An 18877-nucleotide genomic window follows, 5' to 3' on the forward strand; every position below is an offset into this window, starting at 1 on the left:
ATCTTGTAACAACAATGTTTAATTCAGTTGATACTTTCATTAGTACTGAAAAGTTTGACTGTTTGTTTGGATGCGCTAATCTTAGGAACTATCGGTCCAATACTTTTAATCCGCGTGCGTAAGGTAGTTCCCAGGGATATGGTTTCTTAGCAGTACTGTAAGTAGAATTTAGAACAGATATTTTAGTCTTGTTCTGTGATACAAGAATATATTATCATGTAGAAATCTTATCCCCAACAATATGCAAGAAATTCAACCCTATAAAAACCTATAACTACATATTTTTTACTGGAAAACATACGGGGCGCATTACCACATCAATATTTAGCAGGCATCTTGCAAGATGTTATAGTATATAGCTTATAAGGTCGGAATTGGCACTTAGGGGTACGTGTTCGCTCCCTCGCCTCGGTTGTAATAAAACGAACTGCCAGAGCGAAGAGGTTATGGGTTTACTGGAAAGAAAATACAGAAGGAATGGGCAGGAAATTTTCCTTTTTTTCGTCAGAGAAAACTTCCTGTCATAAGCAAGTTCTTATATCTACAGATCAGTCGCTTAGTCTGTTTCTTTGGGCTATTTTACCAGTTTTTATGTTTTTGCAAAAATACTTATTAAATGAGTAAATACTAACCAACATTTAGCTAGAAGTTGCAGTCGTTATTAAAATTCCACGTCACAGGCTACCTGGTAGATTTCAGAACATTCTGACATAAGAACTTGTTAGGTGATTAAACCTGCAGCTTTCTCGATGAGAAGAAAGACACAACATTCTTTATTTCTTCTTTTATGAACTAAATCTTACTTAATTGCTTCAAGTCGCTATAATTTCTTACTATGTTAAACATACGAGTACATTTTGGACAGTGCTAACCTACTGATATTTAACTGTATCTCTCTCAACAGATACAAATAGTGATGTTATCACAAACCGTTGTTTTGCTCGGAAAATTATATCTTCTCTAATGTGTTAGACATAAAGTCGTCACTGCTAGGAACTATCACTTATGTGTCATGATGTAATAACTCCGGAAGTATGTACTATACTGTTTTGTATACATTGCGCTTTTTGATAAGAAGTTTTAAGGGAAAAATTTAAATACAAAGCAATGGAACACGATTCTTTTTCTGTTTTCTGTGGTAGTTGAGATATTTTGATTCAATATAACAGACTTCGTTTGAGTCCCGAGGTTAGTAAATAGTGTATATTCATGCATGTTACCACTAGAAAGTGGTGCCAGTTGTGATATTTTGATTAAATATACCAGACTTTCGGCATGTTAATACCACAAGAAAGTAGTGCCATTCCAAATATCGTCTCAATCAGTTCATCTCCGCAATTTAGTGTGAAACCGCGTAAAATAAATTCATTTTTGGAATGCTATAATATATGTATAATACATAATATTACAATTGCACGCTCACCTTTCTAAATCTTTCCAAATCCATGTCCAAAACAGTAATGAACGCTACCATTCTACAAATAAGTGTGAAAACGAGTATAAAAAATGGGTCCCGATCTAGGCTTCAATTCATAGTAATTCGATGAACAGAGAAAACTGTAAACATAATATAGAAAATAACCTACTAAACATAAACATAACTTACAATACGTTTGTTGTGAACCCTTTTGCTGTTCAAGGTCAAATAAAACATTAACCTTGAAATGTTCAGGATCAACCATGTGACCTCTATATTGTTATTTCATAGCATAGACTAGGTTTAAGCATATTTTATAAGAAAGTTTGAGAAAATTATCTTCCATTATGAATTGTGTTGGAAACGCACGATGCAATATTTTATTGAAAACAATATTTAGGTATAAGACTTTTAGAAATAGTTGCATATTGGACATTAAAAATCTTAAACAAATGAATTTCACCCACATTAATTCTAATAACTTCATCCATATTAAAACTTCACTCATAGGTATTTATTATTGATGCAACTTGATGAAAGTAGAAGTCATAATATTAATAAATGAAGAATCAGAGCGGAATCTTATTCGATTGGAACTGGCTATTCGCCGCGTAAACCACTTCCCACAACAGGGTAAAAGGTAGTTTAGAAAAAATAGTAAGGGAAAAAAAGTAGTCTACATAGACTACTATTTCAGTTGGTTCAGTAGTTAGTTATTTTTGCATTCATAATTCCTTGAAGGATTTTACAACTTGAGAAGAACCGATGTGGCTAAATAGTAGGTATACCAGAAGTATACATATATCAGAAGGAAGGTATTCAAGGATCAAATGTAGGTGTATTCGCTGAACACTAAGTCATTGTAACAGTCTATAAATTCCTGCAAATGGCTGCTCCGCATATAGGCCTTTCCTATACGTCGTTACTTGTTACATCCGGAGAAATATCGTCCAAGAACCTATTGAGTAACGTTTTACTGATAGATGTTCACGTTAATTGCTGTTTTATAGATATTTACTTACTAGTTTTTTGACAATTTAAGTATTAAATCCACGACTTTTAGATGTAAAAAAAAAGAATTGCTACTAGATTGCATCATCTTTGGCCAATTTTTTTTTTAATTTTTCCCGGCCATAACACTAGGAACTGGAGCTTCTGTCCAATGTAATCTGACGTGAAAGAGAGCTAATTTAATTAACTTAATTTAATTAATTTTATTAATTTGAATTGTGGAGCTGGATGACCAAACTGACGTGTATGCGTATTTGGTCCATACCTGGATTACCTACCCCTATCCGCTGATATCTAAAGATGATTTCTGCACAACGACTCTCCCAATGTTGCGCCATTAAGTTTGGCTCGATTTCTTATACGAAATATTTGAAACTATAAATAAAGTTAACTCACTCACGAGAGCTAAATCAGGGGGAAAATAAGGTGATGAAATGAAACACAAATTTTCAAAAACACTGAACGCTATATTCGATATCTAGAAACAACATTCAAAGTGGCCTAACGTCAATTTAACTTGTCTAGTATTAAAAAACATTGTTTACACAATAAGAAGTAACATATAAGGCATTCTTAGAAACTCTGACTTCATACGCTAATTTACTTTTTTACAATCGAAATAATTTAAATCAATTTCTATGTTTGTGTAATTTAATAACTACCTAAAAAAACAATTATGTGGAGTAAATACTTTGAAATAATTAAAAAATATTAACTTATATTTTGATACATAAATGTGCGATATTTTGAATTTTATAAAGCCAGGGCAATATTATACCTACAAGTCTGCCAATCAATTAAAATACCGACCTACAAAATCAATTATTTAAAAAGTAAAAATTTTGTTTTTATTAAAAACATTAAAATTTTATAAATACTGTACGATGTTTCAATTTTTTTAAACAAGGCAATATGCACATTTTTTTTTGCAATGTAGGTAGGTAATCTATTTAAAACATGATTAAAAATAAATTGAACAAAGTCTGCACATAAGTAGTGTTTCTAATATAGTAATGGAAAAGCTTAAAATCCAATTACGAAGTTGAAATGAAAATGTAATCACGTTTCTTTCGAATAAATCGAGATAATTGAATGCCAGTCAAAGTTGTTATCTGCTACGCTGCACATAAATCCAAATAATATATACGTTTTCTACGTAAATAATTACTAACTTCGTAGTTTCATTTATTTTCGTGCACATTTAAAATTTGGTAAACAAGAGTTTAATAAAGCCATGCCAAATAAACTCATTTATTATTTCAATTGAAAAATAATTATTCCAATTGCAAAAAAAGTCATTCGAAAATGTTGTCAGAGCTCTTATTTATACAAAACTTACATGATATGTACAATCGTTCATAAATAAAAAGAAAAAAAATGTGGTAAATAATAATGTTGTCCGATTTTCTTTTTCAATGAAAAAATACTAAAACTAGGTACATGTTTTAATTTAAATATTTAAATATAATGATAATTAAAGCTAACATTGAATTTAAAGCTTGATATCGACTTACAATACTTTAAACAATCGAAAATAATTATAATAAAAATAATGTTTTTAATTTATTGTTCAATATTATGTAGAATTTTTTCACCTAACTAGAAATAATGTACTTATTTTGAATAATACCTGATTTTGCCAACAACCATTAATTTTATTTTAACTTAAACTTGGCTAAATATTAATTCTTGTCATGAACATCTTCATAGCTTGTTTGAATTTTTCGGGTTTACTTTGCATTTGGGAGCAGGAAAGCAATCCTGACTCCGCCATAACACGCGTGACTTGCAAACATAATTACAGCACTCAGTGGCTTTTATTTTTATGCCAAAATTACAGATCTTTTTATGCGATTTTGTTTCGAATAATGATTGTTGGCAAAACAAGGAAAGTATTTTAAATACATATTACAATTACCATTTTAATTTTGAAAATTAAAACTCGGACTTTGTCACTTAGTAAAAATATAATATTTTAGCAAAGACATTATTAAAGGCAAATTATTATATTTATTACGACAATGACAGTGAATTATGATCCTAATTTACAAAATGGTTCACGAACTTCTACAGGCAAGCAACATTTATTTCATATTGTAAACGTACAAAAATCTAACACCTATAGCGAACATGGACGTGAAACTAACTAGCATATGGACCTCCGTATTTTAGTATTGTCCACCATTGTGCATTATTATTTTTAAATTACATTTACGTATGTATATCACAAAGGAAATGTTCAGCTCGTAGCTTTAAAAACAAACAAGCTACCGCATCAAAATCAACAGCAACATTGGTCCTACACAAAATAACGGAGCCTCTATAACTTCCATTATAACCTAGACATATGAAATGCTATCTTATAGAAAAACATCAAGTTATACTTACGTCGTTATGTCAATGTATATGAAAACACATATTTGTTCCTAACTAACATGATTCTTCAATGTTTCAACTGTTATTGGTGATCAAATGCCGAAATGAGCGTCGTGTCGCCTCCTCTAATTCAATCTAAACGTTTCTACTTTGTCTCGCGAATTTTCTATTTTTAACTTTATCACAGGCTCGTGCTCCAGCCCTGAGGGCTATAATTACATTGCACCTTTTTTACTGATACCTTCACCTAAAATCCAAAGAACTTCGTTCCGCTCCCATTAACAGTACATTTTATAATAATAGTTCTCTATTAGGCTTTTGATAATGAATCACACTTAGAATAAGATTTATTTAATCACTTTTCACGTAGTTATTTCACTTTATACATGTTGAAAGATGACACTGAATATATGTGTCGTGTTTTTTGCCCCCTTTTTAATAGGGGATTTTTCTAGTGAATGTTTACGCGTGGGTGTTCCGCAAGGCGTATACTTAGGCCCGCTGTTCCTCGTGGGAACGGTAGGGTTCGGGAAGGAGGGCGGTGGTCGCCTAACAGTCGTGCGGCCACCGGGAGGGGTGGCCGGCCACGGATCACATGACGCAGCAGCTCTTCGCGCGCCCTTTCAGCTCCGCTTTAAGATCACGCTTGCTTTTGCTTCGGCCAACTTGTTTCTGTCAGAAAAAGAACAAAACTAAGCTATTGTTTATTTTTGAATGTTTTCTTGGAAGTATAAACAGATGGTAGGACTTCCATGATGGTAGGATTAGCAATAAGCCTTGTCTACGTACCTACTTTAGAATCCGCTTGGAATGCTGTCCAGCAGTGAGGGAAAAAGAGGGGGAATATAAGATTAAAGTAATATTATGGTGTTTATCGTGGTGTGGTTGGTATTTTACCTGTTGCTTCATTTGCTGTTTGTTTAGTTTCCCGAGGGCGGCTAGTGCGGCTACTTCGAAGGCGTCTTTCACGCCTTTGGTGGATGCTCTAGCTGATGTCTCTACGTAGGTCATCGCTCCCAGCTGTCTTGCTACTGATAAAGCCTGGTAAAAACATAAGATTTGTAAATAACTTCCAATTTAAGAAAATAGCCCCGACGTACATTATTTATACTCGTGCGTTGTAATTTCATTGTTTATAATTATGCCAGTCATCGTGTCATAACGAAACCTATTTAAAATACTTACATAAACATTCTATCAAACCCAAACTTCAAACTAATACCATCACAGTCAAAGAAATTGAATATCAGAACTTTAAATCTTCCTATCTATCAAAGAAAACGGAATCAAAACTTTCCAATTGAGAACTATTCATTCCACAGACTTGGTCTAAGAAGTTCCAATGTCACACCGATCGTATCTATTCGACCATCCATTGACGAGCCAATTACTCCGTTCCCATTTACTAAATGGTTGCCAGTTGAATAAGATCCCTAATTAATACGGCGTCCAGCCTGAATTCGACCGACTTTTCAATTGGTTGTTATACAATACGTGTAAATGCCACCGGGATGTTTCAATTTAGATTAGAATTTGCAATGAATGGAGTTGGGAGTAATATTGCTGGCTTTCATTGGAGATGTGGAATAAATTCGGTGGTGTATTTATGTTGCAGTGGGATTGTATGATCTGCTATATCACATTGCGGCTAACCGTTATGAAAAATAGGGCCGTTTTGAAATGGTTTAATGATTAGCCGGATTGTCTTTTCGATATGTTCGATATGTTTAGCCGCAAAGTACTTTTCTAGATTTCTTTCCGGCAGTTTTTTATTCAGTTACATCCAATTCGGCAAATTGTTGAACCACCCGTATCGCATTTCAAAACGGCCCAGTTTTGGATAGCAGTTAGCCGAAATATAAAAAGGACGATAGTACAATCCTTCTGCGACATATCGACTGAATTAATGAAAACATATGTTTCAGAAGTCTGCGTAGGTAGATTGGGGTTTTCGACTTGTAATGATATTGTTTATTTTAGATCTTTTTAGGGAGATATTAGTGGGAGGTGAATGTCTATTTACGGTAATGGAGTGACCTATTTTCTTAGCGTTGAAATGAACGGCAATTTTAGTTTATTTTTGTAACCCATTTAGAGGTTTTTACGTAAATAAGCGTAAACGGTTATCAACCTCATAAGATGTAGAATTCTTTTGTCTTAAGGTATGATTCCGATCGACGCTGCACGCAGCAGTGTTGCCGCAGTAGTGTTGCCGCAGCAGTGCTGCTCAGCAGTGCTGCCTGCCGCGCTGATTCCGAGCAACGCGGCAGTGTCGCTCTGTTCGTGGTGATGCGTTGTTGTGTATTCGTTAGTTTTACTTTGAGTTGACAAGATGTCGATTGATGACCAACTTTTATTTATACTGTTGGAAGAGGAAGAAGACGACGATGATTTGTTGTTGCTTTCTGTCAATAGGAAAAGAAAAACAACAGACTCGTTTTATAAAAGCAGACAACGGGAAAGATGTTACAAGACGCTGATTAAAAACCATTTAATAAGTGATGAAAAAAAATTTAGAGAGTACTGTCGTTTAAATAAAAACAGTTCATTAATAAAAATATTAATGGAGCGTACTGACATTGCTTTACAACGATGCGATTTTCTTCGCAAAATAAAACAAATTGAGAACTGAGATAAGGTAGTATACCTAGATGAGACATGGCTGAACGCCAATCACACCGTAGGTAAGGCATTACTAATAAACGTCACGGATAGCTGCAGTTCGGACTCTGAGGAAACTGAGGAAACGCTTAACCTTGTATCCGATTCAGATTGATTAATTATTATAATTATCGATATTTTCTTTATCGATGTGTCCCTTTTTACACGCTTTTTATTAGCTTCACCTGTATGTTTGTAACCGACTTCTTTGGGCGCGATTTTGACCCACTTGAAACGGCCAGATTTCGTTCAAACTTTGTAGATTTATTGAGGACTGATGACAATACAATAATTTGATAAAATAATTCCATTTTTAACCGACTTCCCAAAAAGGAGGAGGTTACACATACACATCGATTACTCCGAGGTTTATAGACCGATTTACGTGATTCTTTTTTTGTTCGACTCGGAATAGCTGCCAGTTGGTCCCATAGTCATCAGGTCAGGATCTGATGATGGAAACCCTGAGAAATCGAGGGCAACCTTCAAAAGTTGTAGGCATACATAGGGTAAAAACTTGACACTCAGGTGTACGCCTAAAAGCACTATTCAACTGTGAAGATTTGGAGCTGACCTGATGATGGAGACCAGAGAGGGTCGAGGGAATTCGACAACTGAATATGTAAACTACCTCGTGTTTGGGCTTAAATTATTTGTATTGACAAGACCTTTGCAACAGTGAAGGTTTGGAGCTGACCTGATGATGGAGACCAGAGAAAGTCGAGGGAACTCGACAACTGAATATGTAAACTACCTCTTGTTTGGGCTTAAATTATTCGTATTGACAAGACCTATGCAACAGTGAAGGTTTGGAGCTGACCTGATGATGGAGACCAGAGAAAGTCGACGGAACTCGACAATTGAATATGTAAAATACCTCGTTTGGACTTGTATGGATAGTGACAACTATTCATATCACTGTAAAGCTTTAAATAAATAACCTTTTTACAAAAAAATTAAACCGACTTCCCAAAACACTAAAAAGCAAAAAAAAAAACTAATTTTAGGTGCATCGGCCTAGAAGTCGGTGGCAAAATTAACTTAGTAACATCCATTAGACACCGACTTCTAGGCTTTTCAATTTGCAAAATATGATTTTTGTTAATTTATATAATTTTCATCTATAGTCGATAAGGTAAGAAAATTAATTAAAATTTTCTAGAATTTTTCTCTACAGTCGATAAGGCAGGACTCGATGTTAATTTTTATTTCCAATAATTATCTTTAGCAGTTTTCTATAATATTGACAAATTTTTGTATACTAAAGAGAATTTTAATTCTACAAAACAAATAATAGTTTTAAAACAAACTAAAAAGTAGAAAATAAATAATAGTTTTAAAAAAACTAAAAAAACACGCTTTTTATAGAAAAACGAACCAAAAAATAGAAAATAAATTTTAATGAATTTAAATTAAGAAAACAGTGTTAAAAATTTCAATGAATATAAATTAATAATAGTGTGAATACAAAAAAAAATATTAAAAAAAAGCGTGGGGTGCATGGTGTCAATAGTTATAAATATTTTATTGACAGATATGAGTACAGTGATTTTCATTTCGATAATATCTTAAAAAGCACCCCACGCTTTTTTTAAATATTTTTTTTTGTATTCACACTATTATCAATTTATATTCATTGAAATTTTTAACACTGTTTTCTTAATTTAAATTCATTAAAATTTATTTTCTATTTTTTGGTTCGTTTTTCTATAAAAAGCGTGTTTTTTTAGTTTTTTTAAAACTATTATTTATTTTCGATAACAGCTTGACGACGTAACTTTTGCAGCACGTACCACGTACATTTCCATTGAGTTTTTTTTTCATTATTTCCGAAGATTACGTAATAATTTCTTAATATTCATTTTTATAATTTAAAAATGTACACAGTTATGATTTTTTCGATTTTTTAATGGGCCTGTAAAGGATTTGTTGTGACAGGCCGTCACTACAATGTCTAACGAACTGTCAGACGCGTCACTACTGGTCTGTCGCGGCGGCAGGGCGACACTGACGCGCAGCAGTGCTGCCGCTGCATTGCTGCCGCGGCATTGCTGCTTAGCTCGGAATGTAATCTCATATGTATAAGCCAATAGAAATTGTACGGGGACCAGTAGTGTCGCGGCAGCACTGCACTGCTGCGGCAACACTGCTGCGTGCAGCGTCGTTCGGAATCATGCCTTTATTGTTTTGATTCATTAAATCCTATTTTATCCATGAATAATTTAGTTCAGACGCACTTAGTTAGATGATTGATTTCTATATTAATAACCTTATGATATTTTAGCTAAAAATCCTTGGTGTCATCGTGATATAAAGCTGGCTAAGAGCCGATTTTTCAATCTTCACTTAACTTCTATGTGAGGGCATATTTTCTATACAAAAGCTGTTAACATATTCTTCAGATAAACGTTACGTGGCTATTGAAAAATCGTCTCTAAATCAAATAAAAATCTTTAATTTTGTAGGTTGTTACCTCTTCGCTGGTGACTGGATGTGTTCTGAGCTTGGACAGCATGGTGAGCGTCTCCTTCTCGTGCCGCAGATCAGCCTTGCAGCCGCAGAGCAGCACCGGGGCCGAACCGCCGTGTGTTCTCACTTCTCTGTACCACTGGAATGTCAAGATTTATTGTTTAGCCTTACTTGTTCTTACTTTATTGGCAGCTGGAATTTCGGATACCTAACAATAGAAGCATCAATGTGCAGGGAATTGTCGTTATGCATGAGACAAATCCAGGATTGACAGGCCTGGTAATTTATGCTCTTTGCCCCCACTGATATACGAATTCAAGGAAAATAGGTACTCTTACTACGTGTAGGGTATTAAAAAGAAAATTGACACTCTATTTGCTTTCTTTTCCTGTTAATTTTATGATATTGATGAGAAGATAAGTTACCTTAGCAGCAGCATTATGCAAGGACTCGGGTTCAGCGATGTTGAAACACAGCATGAACACCCGCGCGTCTTGGTAGGCGAGCGGCCTCACCGTGTCGTATGCCGTTGTACCTGGTAACAAATAATAATCATAAATTTAAAGATGGCAAGGAACACAACAGATAAGTTTAAATTATTTGACAAAGTTTTATTTTGAAGTCGGTTAACCCTAGATAGATAACCTACGTCGAAACGATGTAATCGATTTTGAAAAATCGTTATAACTCATTTGTTTTTCGCGTTATTATCCTGCCCGTTCCTGTCAACTCAGTCGGCCGTCGGAGCTTGTAGGACATACCCATATCGCCCCGGTGAGTGCAATACTTTCGTCAATATTTACCTACCTTACGTCGAAGTGACGTATGGTTATCTTTAGTGTACTTTTTTTGTTGCTGGGAAAATGTGTTATTGTCTTTTTTTGAGCATAAATTTACATGTTTTTTATTCGTTTTTTTTTTACTTGTTATAGGCCACGATAAAAATTACATTATGACGTCACGAAACCGTGCAGACGATGCAGCAACCTGACGGTTGTTGCGTGAAACAAGCGATGAAGAGATTGAGGTGTCGGACAGTGAAACTGATGACTGTTTATTAGAAGATGAAGTACAAAGTGATGCAGAAGACTTTGAAGACAGTGCACCAGTGAAGGGAAACACTGATGCTGAAGACATGTTTGGAAATAACCCCGAAATTTCTGAAAGTGCTTCGCTAACTATGCCGAGTTGTATTGTCATGCCATAGCGTCAAATTCTCAGTGGCAAAAGCGATCATCCTTGGACGGCGAGTAAGACAGAACACGTGGCAGAGTATCTGCTGCTGATAATATGATTTGTAAGAAAGAAAAACCGCTGGGTCGTAGAGATTTTATGAAGAAACTCAGCGGTAGCCTGATGACCCCATGGATGTAGACAAGGCGTAAAATGGTCACTTTGCCGATAAATATCAAAGAAATAAATAGTAGTATACTGCCAAAAAGACCAGCCAAACCTCCCACACAACATGAAGGTGTACCTGAGCTAAAAAAAAGGAAATATTGTGCCTTTTGTTCTTCAAAAATTAGAAGGATGGCAAAGACAATGTCCGACAGCTGCAAAAATCTCATTTGTGGAGAGCTCAAGTCTAGCGCCTGCCCTAAGTGCCTTGCATGCTAAAATGAATAAAAATTGTGATTTACTTTAATTTGTTATATACTAGAGATTAAAAAAAATGATTTTTAAAAGTTTACACAATAAATTATAAGGATGATGGAAAGATTGCTAAACGTTTATGTTTCGAAAAGTAAAAATTATCTTGTTTTGTACTTAATTTTTTTTTTCTTATAAAAATATAAATAAACTCTAATGTTTTTCATTTTATCAACATATAATTAAAGATATTAAAACATAATATCACATTGATAAACATAGTATAAACATAATCTAAAATATGCTCACTCAAACATTCGCACGTCGAATCGACGTATGGTTATCTTTAGTGTACAGTGAAATATGGTTATCTATCTAGGGTTAAATAAGAAGGCTTGCATAGCCTTAGTTTTAAAATCTATAGATTTCTTAATCGTAGATGGCAGAAAGAGAGTTAAAAGTGAAAATATTGATTGTTTGACTGTTATTCAGGTACATTAGCGGTCCACTCCTCATGAACCACTCTTGTCTATGTATTAGGGACAATAACATGAAAATCCGAGCAGTAGGTTCTTTTGTTACTTTTGAGGTTATCACGAACAGACGCGGAGGAGGATTTCGTTTTAATAATTTTAAAACAGAAATTGTTGACACGATAATTTTTCATTCTCAAGGTGCGATATGAAGAAATAATTGGATGTTTTTTATCATATCTCTTATTATCCTAAAAAGTAAAACCTTTTCTTTCAGAAATAGTCCTGCTCTGTATTGTGTATCCAAGTCTTTTGTTCAATTTCGACTGACAGGAAGTTACCCTAAATGTTATATCGACTGCAAGCAAGCAATACCTCCTGTCTGACATTTTTGTTTCAAAAAACCAAAAAACTTGTATCTACCATAAACTACCTTTAGATTCAAAATAAAAACAAAAAACTTTATTAATCAATACTCATCTCCCGAGCCTTTTTTCCCAATCATGTTGGGGTCGGCTTCCAGTCTAACCGGATTCAGCTGAGTACCAGTGCTTTACAAGAAGCGACTGCCTATCTGACCTCCTCAACCCAGTTACCCGGGCAACCCGATACCCTTTGGTTAGACTGGTGTCAGACTTACTGGCTTCTGACTACCCGTAACGACTGCCAAGGATGTTCAATGACAGCCGGGACCTACAGTTTAACGTGCCATCCGAAACACAGTCCATGGTGTCTAAGATATACTTAGAAAGTACATACAAACTTAGAAAAGTTGCATTGGTACTTGCCTGACCTGGGATCGAACCCGCGCCCTCATACTTGAGAGGTTGGTCCTTTACCCACTAGGCCACCACGACTTTTTTATTAATCAATACTATGCTTAGAAAAAGAAAACTTGGATTTTCAGTATCTCATTATACCTTCCTCGGAATAAGGATTTTATTAAGTTTTATTGTTCCCCTTTAAAATCCACCCGGAGTCAGATAGGAGGTATTGCTTGCTTGCAGTCGAAATTGTTGCTGTTAGTTATGCCAACGCGTAAGTAACCAGTTAAATTATAGTCCGTTTTAAATGAACATGACACACCTAATAAATAATATTGAATGCGGCATACCAAACAATATAATAGAGATATAAATCGAATATTACGACAGACAGTCGCTTTGTAGGTTTATTAGTAGGTACCTATTTGTTTAATGAGAAAGATCTTTTAATGTAAAAGTAGAGAAAATATGTTGGTTCATCCGTAAGGGAGTCAATATCTGGTAATGGCCAATTTTTTTTTTTTTCAGACGGGCGGGAAGTAAGAGAAGTAGTAGGTATCAATCATATTGATTAAAATAGACATCCTTACTCACGTCATTTTTTAATGCAAAAGCAATATAATAACTCTGTCTGTTAGTCGTGCGTTCTTTTTGCTTTTGAAAAGTGCACAGATAGTCTAGACTCTGGAGCGTCTGAGAAAGGTCATAGACTTTCTCCCGGGTGAGGAAAGTAGATTCCTCAGGACGCGAGCGGAACCGCGGGTTATCTAACAGATCATTTATAAATTTAATGTACATAGTTCAAATATAGGTAAGATATCTACTTATAAATCAAGGGTTATTCAACAGTAGGTATCAGCTATCAAGGTTCCCACGCCCACGCCATCTAGCGGTCTCAGTGGGCTGTCTGATCATGTCCACCCACTGACACGGGATTGATATTAACTACCTTGTCTTCACATTAATGGGTCACTATTAGGTATTTTCCTGTTTTGGTTTTCTAGATAAGTTAGGTAATTCTTGAATAATAAAACAATTTTAGTCATACAATTACATTTTTGTAAATCATGTTATAACATGATTTACAAAAATGTAATTGTATCTACTACTATTGTAATTGTATCTTGATTGTAGGAATCTACTTTCCTCACCCGGGAGAAAGTCTATGACCTTTCTCAGACGCTCCAGAGTCTAGACTATCTGTGCACTTTTCAAAAGCAAAAAGAACGCACGACTAACGCAGTTTTTTACCTATAGGTTAGGATGATTTTAAAAAACTGCGTGTCACAATGAATGTCAGACATTTTTTTTGTATTCATTTGGGCACCAAAAATGTTAAATGTGGCCTTGGGTGTGAATGTATTACCCAAATGAATAAAAATCTGTCCTTCAAATATTCGTTTTTCATAAATTAATCATGAGAATACAGATGACAAAAAATCGACATTTCACGGTAGGCATTGTAGTTATGTAAAATCAATAGATAAATAAATAATAGTTTTAAAAAAACTAAAAAAACACGCTTTTTATAGAAAAACGAACCAAAAAATAGAAAATAAATTTTAATGAATTTAAATTAAGAAAACAGTGTTAAAAATTTCAATGAATATAAATTGATAATAGTGTGAATACAAAAAAAAATATTTAAAAAAAGCGTGGGGTGCTTTTTAAGATATTATCGAAATGAAAATCACTGTACTCATATCTGTCAATAAAATATTTATAACTATTGACACCATGCACCCCACGCTTTTTTTTAATATTTTTTTTTTTGTATTCACACTATTATTAATTTATATTCATTGAAATTTTTAACACTGTTTTCTTAATTTAAATTCATTAAAATTTATTTTCTATTTTTTGGTTCGTTTTTCTATAAAAAGCGTGTTTTTTTTAGTTTTTTTAAAACTATTATTTATTTTCTACTTTTTAGTTTGTTTTAAAACTATTATTTGTTTTGTAGAATTAAAATTCTCTTAGTATACAAAAATTTGTCAATATTATAGAAAACTGCTAAAGATAATTATTGGAAATAAAAATTAACATCGAGTCCTGCCTTATCGACTGTAGAGAAAAATTCTAGAAAATTTTAATTAATTTTCTTACCTTATCGACTATAGATGAAAATTATATAAATTAACAAAAATCATATTTTGCAAATTGAAAAGCCTAGAAGTCGGTGTCTAATGGATGTTACTAAGTTAATTTTGCCACCGACTTCTAGGCCGATGCACCTAAAATTAGTTTTTTTTTTTTGCTTTTTAGTGTTTTGGGAAGTCGGTTTAATTTTTTGTAAAAAGGTTATTTATTTAAAGCTTTACAGTGATATGAATAGTTGTCACTATCCATACAAGTCCAAACGAGGTATTTTACATATTCAATTGTCGAGTTCCGTCGACTTTCTCTGGTCTCCATCATCAGTCAGCTCCAAACCTTCACTGTTGCATAGGTCTTGTCAATACGAATAATTTAAGCCCAAACAAGAGGTAGTTTACATATTCAGTTGTCGAGTTCCTCGACTTTCTCTGGTCTCCATCATCAGGTCAGCTCCAAACCTTCACTGTTGCAAAGGTCTTGTCAATACAAATAATTTAAGCCCAAACACGAGGTAGTTTACATATTCAGTTGTCGATTTCCCTCGACCCTCTCTGGTCTCCATCATCAGGTCAGCTCCAAATCTTCACAGTTGAATAGTGCTTTTAGGCGTACACCTGAGTGTCAAGTTTTTACCCTATGTATGCCTACAACTTTTGAAGGTTGCCCTCGATTTCTCAGGGTTTCCATCATCAGATCCTGACCTGATGACTATGGGACCAACTGGCAGCTATTCCGAGTCGAACAAAAAAAGAATCACGTAAATCGGTCTATAAACCTCGGAGTAATCGATGTGTATGTGTAACCTCCTCCTTTTTGGGAAGTCGGTTAAAAATGGAATTATTTTATCAAATTATTGTATTGTCATCAGTCCTCAATAAATCTACAAAGTTTGAACGAAATCTGGCCGTTTCAAGTGGGTCAAAATCGCGCCCAAAGAAGTCGGTTACAAACATACAGGTGAAGCTAATAAAAAGCGTGTAAAAATAACACCTTGAAATGAATTCCACAAAAAATATGCAGATAGGTATATAATAATGGATTGTAACTACGTATTTCGACGTCATTCTCACCGCCGAAATAGCTCAGTTGGGAGAGCGTTAGACTGAAGATCTAAAGGTCCCTGGTTCAATCCCTGGTTTCGGCAAATCTTTTTGGGTTTTGATTTTATTGTTTTATAGTTATAAACCATAGATAATGCATTTATATCGTTTAGAAACAAAAAAATCGGAATTATATTTTATGTACAGTTGTGTAGACAGTTACGGTGGTTTCCTTCTTTTAACTATGACAATAGCGAAACCATTTTCTCAGTTATAAAATCGCCTCTTTGATCAATGAGCGGCCGTACACGGCTATTTATGGTTATTTGGTAATTATACTCTCCCTTAGATTAGAAGCACACTGCAGACTAAACAGTCGGCCAAAAGTGCTTTTTTAAAGGAAATCTAGATTCCAATCAAAGTTTTCAGCCGGCTAAATACCTTATTAATATCAATTAGGTAATATATCTTAGTAACGTGCATGCTACCATTCATCTTCATACTGATCTATGAGCCCAAACAAACTATCGGCCGACTTAAAGTTAAAGTGCAACGTGTTAGACAGCCTGTTTACAGCCTTTTTGTCGTCCCACTGCTGGGCACAGGCCGCCTCTCACACGGAGAAGGATTGAGCATTAATAGCTAGCATAATTAGACAGCCTAGCATAGCACTCTTCCTAACAACGAATATATAACCATGTGAAACATAGGTAATCGGATAATGATGTGGTTCCGTACGCACCGGCGACTGGCGTTAGTTAGTAGGTACAATGCTTGCGGCTATGTCACTGAAGACAGACGATGTCTGGTTAATTTGTGTTTACACTGCCTTGCATTGATAATGACGCACAGATGTTTAATCATTCTTAAAACAATCATTTAATCATTTTTAAAAGTAAGAATTAAGTTTGTGGAAATGGTACCCGACTGCCAAAAGGGTTATGTGTTTTGTTCCAATTTTGTATTTTGTATATACATAAATGTTTTAGGTTCATGGATAACGTTACAGGGATATAAACTTACAAGATTGATTTGAGATGAGAGTCAATCTTATAGATGAGAAAGATTTCCAAAACAGTCCCCAAACTTGCACTTGTTTAACTTATTTCTGCCTTTTAATTTTTTGTGAGTTGCGATTTTTCATACACGCTTGATTTTTTTAAAAAATATTGTAAACAAAAGCCCATAACTTAATAATCTGTTTCTACTTATTATTATTCGTTTACTTTTTTAATGAATTAATACAGATTACAGTCAGCTACATAGTATTGGTACTGACATAAATGTCTGTTTGTATTTGCAACCTTTAAAGCGTAGTCGACGTCAATTATCTTGAATTAAGCGGATCACAGTCGTTAAACGAAGATAAAGCTACACTGCTGGCCATAAAAACAGTACCAGCACAGATTTTACAAGACACAAAATAAGTGATAAAAAAAGTCTTTATTACAAAGATGTCAAATGGAGGTCGTAATTTTATTGCATTATTGTCATGGCGAACCAAATGAAGAGTCGAGATGTCATAACGTAATCTCCTAAGAAAGCAGCACCAAAAATATGCGGATTCTTAGGGAACAAGTTAAGTTACTGTGTTCCACCCTTACACGCCTTTTTTGGAACCCGCTCATTTTAAAATAAAAACTAAAATTGACGCCACAGAACCCGAATGACTCGTAAGTGATCGTTTTGGTCACGCTTGCTGTATATATTTGACCTAGAGGATGGCACCAGACCTGTCTTTTGGCACCTCCACTCATATTTCCTTACTCCGTGATTTTTGTCCTATAGAAGGCTTAAGGGTGCTTACATAAAGAAACAGGTTTCCGGTACTGACAAATCTGTACGGGTCGGTACCGATCAGATATAATCCTATTCACTCACTTATAAAGAAACAGGTAAGCTTACCCCTACCACCCTAAGGCACCCTAAGGGTGCTTACATAAAGAAACAGGTTGTTTACCTGTTTCGACTTACCTGTTTCTTTATAAGTGAGTGAATAGGATTATATATTGAAATATTATACCTGCGCTGATCGGTATCTACCCTTACAGGTTTGTCTGTACCGGAAACCTGTTTCTTTATGTAAGCACCCTAAGCCCTGTGTATGGTAGGGGATAAATTCCGCTTAATAGTGCGAGCCGAGGCACAAATATTATGATGACATAAGATAGGTCGTGTCGATGACGTCATGTGTCGTCCCGAACCTTGCCCAACAAGTTATGCAATAACCATAGTGAGACGTTTTGGGCGTACTCAAATAATTATAGGGCCTGTGAAACTTGAGCTCAATAGCCATTCATTTCAATAGCCTTGTAAAATGTGAAATATGGCAATGTTTTGGTGATAAATTCTGACTGTCATATGATTAAGATATAATGTTTTTTTTAATTCTTGAGATAAATAAAATATTAAATTAAAAAATCATAAAAAGAGGTTTTTAAATGAACACTAAAAAGCTTCAAAAAATCTTCCTCATCGTTGTCGACTGGGAGCGTGCCCAAAGGCAATATTTATGTATAGTATTTTCTATGGGCCTTTGTAGCCTGATTTAAACAAATAAATAAATAAAATAAATAAAATACTTATCCTTTGTCCAAGATAGTCCAAGCTAGTCTTTTGGTCACGCAAAGTGTCAACCAGTCGTTAGGAACGATATTTAAGGACAATGCCAAAATCAGGCAAAAATATTGTAAAATTAATTTTATAAAGAACGCCCACGAGACAAAATATTCCACAACTAAAATAAACACATTCTCAATTCCCAAATGTCATATATTAACGAAGTATTTCGCGACAGAAACAGATAACTTAAACAACGTTGAATATTGGTGCATTATAATTGTCCTCAAGTGTACAATCTCCATTCCTGTGTACCAGAATCAGTGATTCTGGCTGACTGGCCAATGTACAAATGTATGTATGTACACATATGCACATTTTTATGTATATAAAATGTGTATTTACATTTCATGTGTAATG

At 34.5% G+C, this 18877-nt stretch overlaps 1 protein-coding gene, 1 long non-coding RNA gene and 1 other non-coding gene across 8 annotated transcripts in view; 2 read left to right on the top strand and 1 right to left on the bottom strand.

Moving 5' to 3' along the window:
* Positions 1-2874: 2874 nt before the first annotated feature.
* LOC124638665 (rho-related GTP-binding protein RhoE-like) overlaps positions 2875-18877 on the bottom strand; it is a 161687-nt gene continuing 145684 nt past the window's right edge. For all 6 annotated transcript variants that reach the window (XM_047175668.1, XM_047175666.1, XM_047175663.1 and 3 more), the window contains 4 exons: positions 10360-10469; positions 9939-10073; positions 5702-5845; positions 2875-5476 (listed from right to left, as the gene is read on the bottom strand). In XM_047175668.1, coding sequence (XP_047031624.1) covers positions 5396-5476; positions 5702-5845; positions 9939-10073; positions 10360-10469 — 470 coding nt within the window. In that variant the 3' untranslated portion in view covers positions 2875-5395. The remainder of the gene's footprint in view (positions 5477-5701; positions 5846-9938; positions 10074-10359; positions 10470-18877) is intronic.
* On the top strand, positions 10601-11736 carry LOC124638666. Its single transcript, XR_006985391.1, has 2 exons — positions 10601-10708; positions 10867-11736. It is a non-coding gene; the product is annotated as an uncharacterized LOC124638666 (long non-coding RNA).
* Positions 15930-16002, top strand: Trnaf-gaa. The gene has a single exon. It is a non-coding gene; the product is annotated as a tRNA-Phe (tRNA).

This window comes from Helicoverpa zea, chromosome 18 (assembly GCF_022581195.2).
Source record: "Helicoverpa zea isolate HzStark_Cry1AcR chromosome 18, ilHelZeax1.1, whole genome shotgun sequence".
Lineage (NCBI taxonomy): Eukaryota > Metazoa > Arthropoda > Insecta > Lepidoptera > Noctuidae > Helicoverpa > Helicoverpa zea.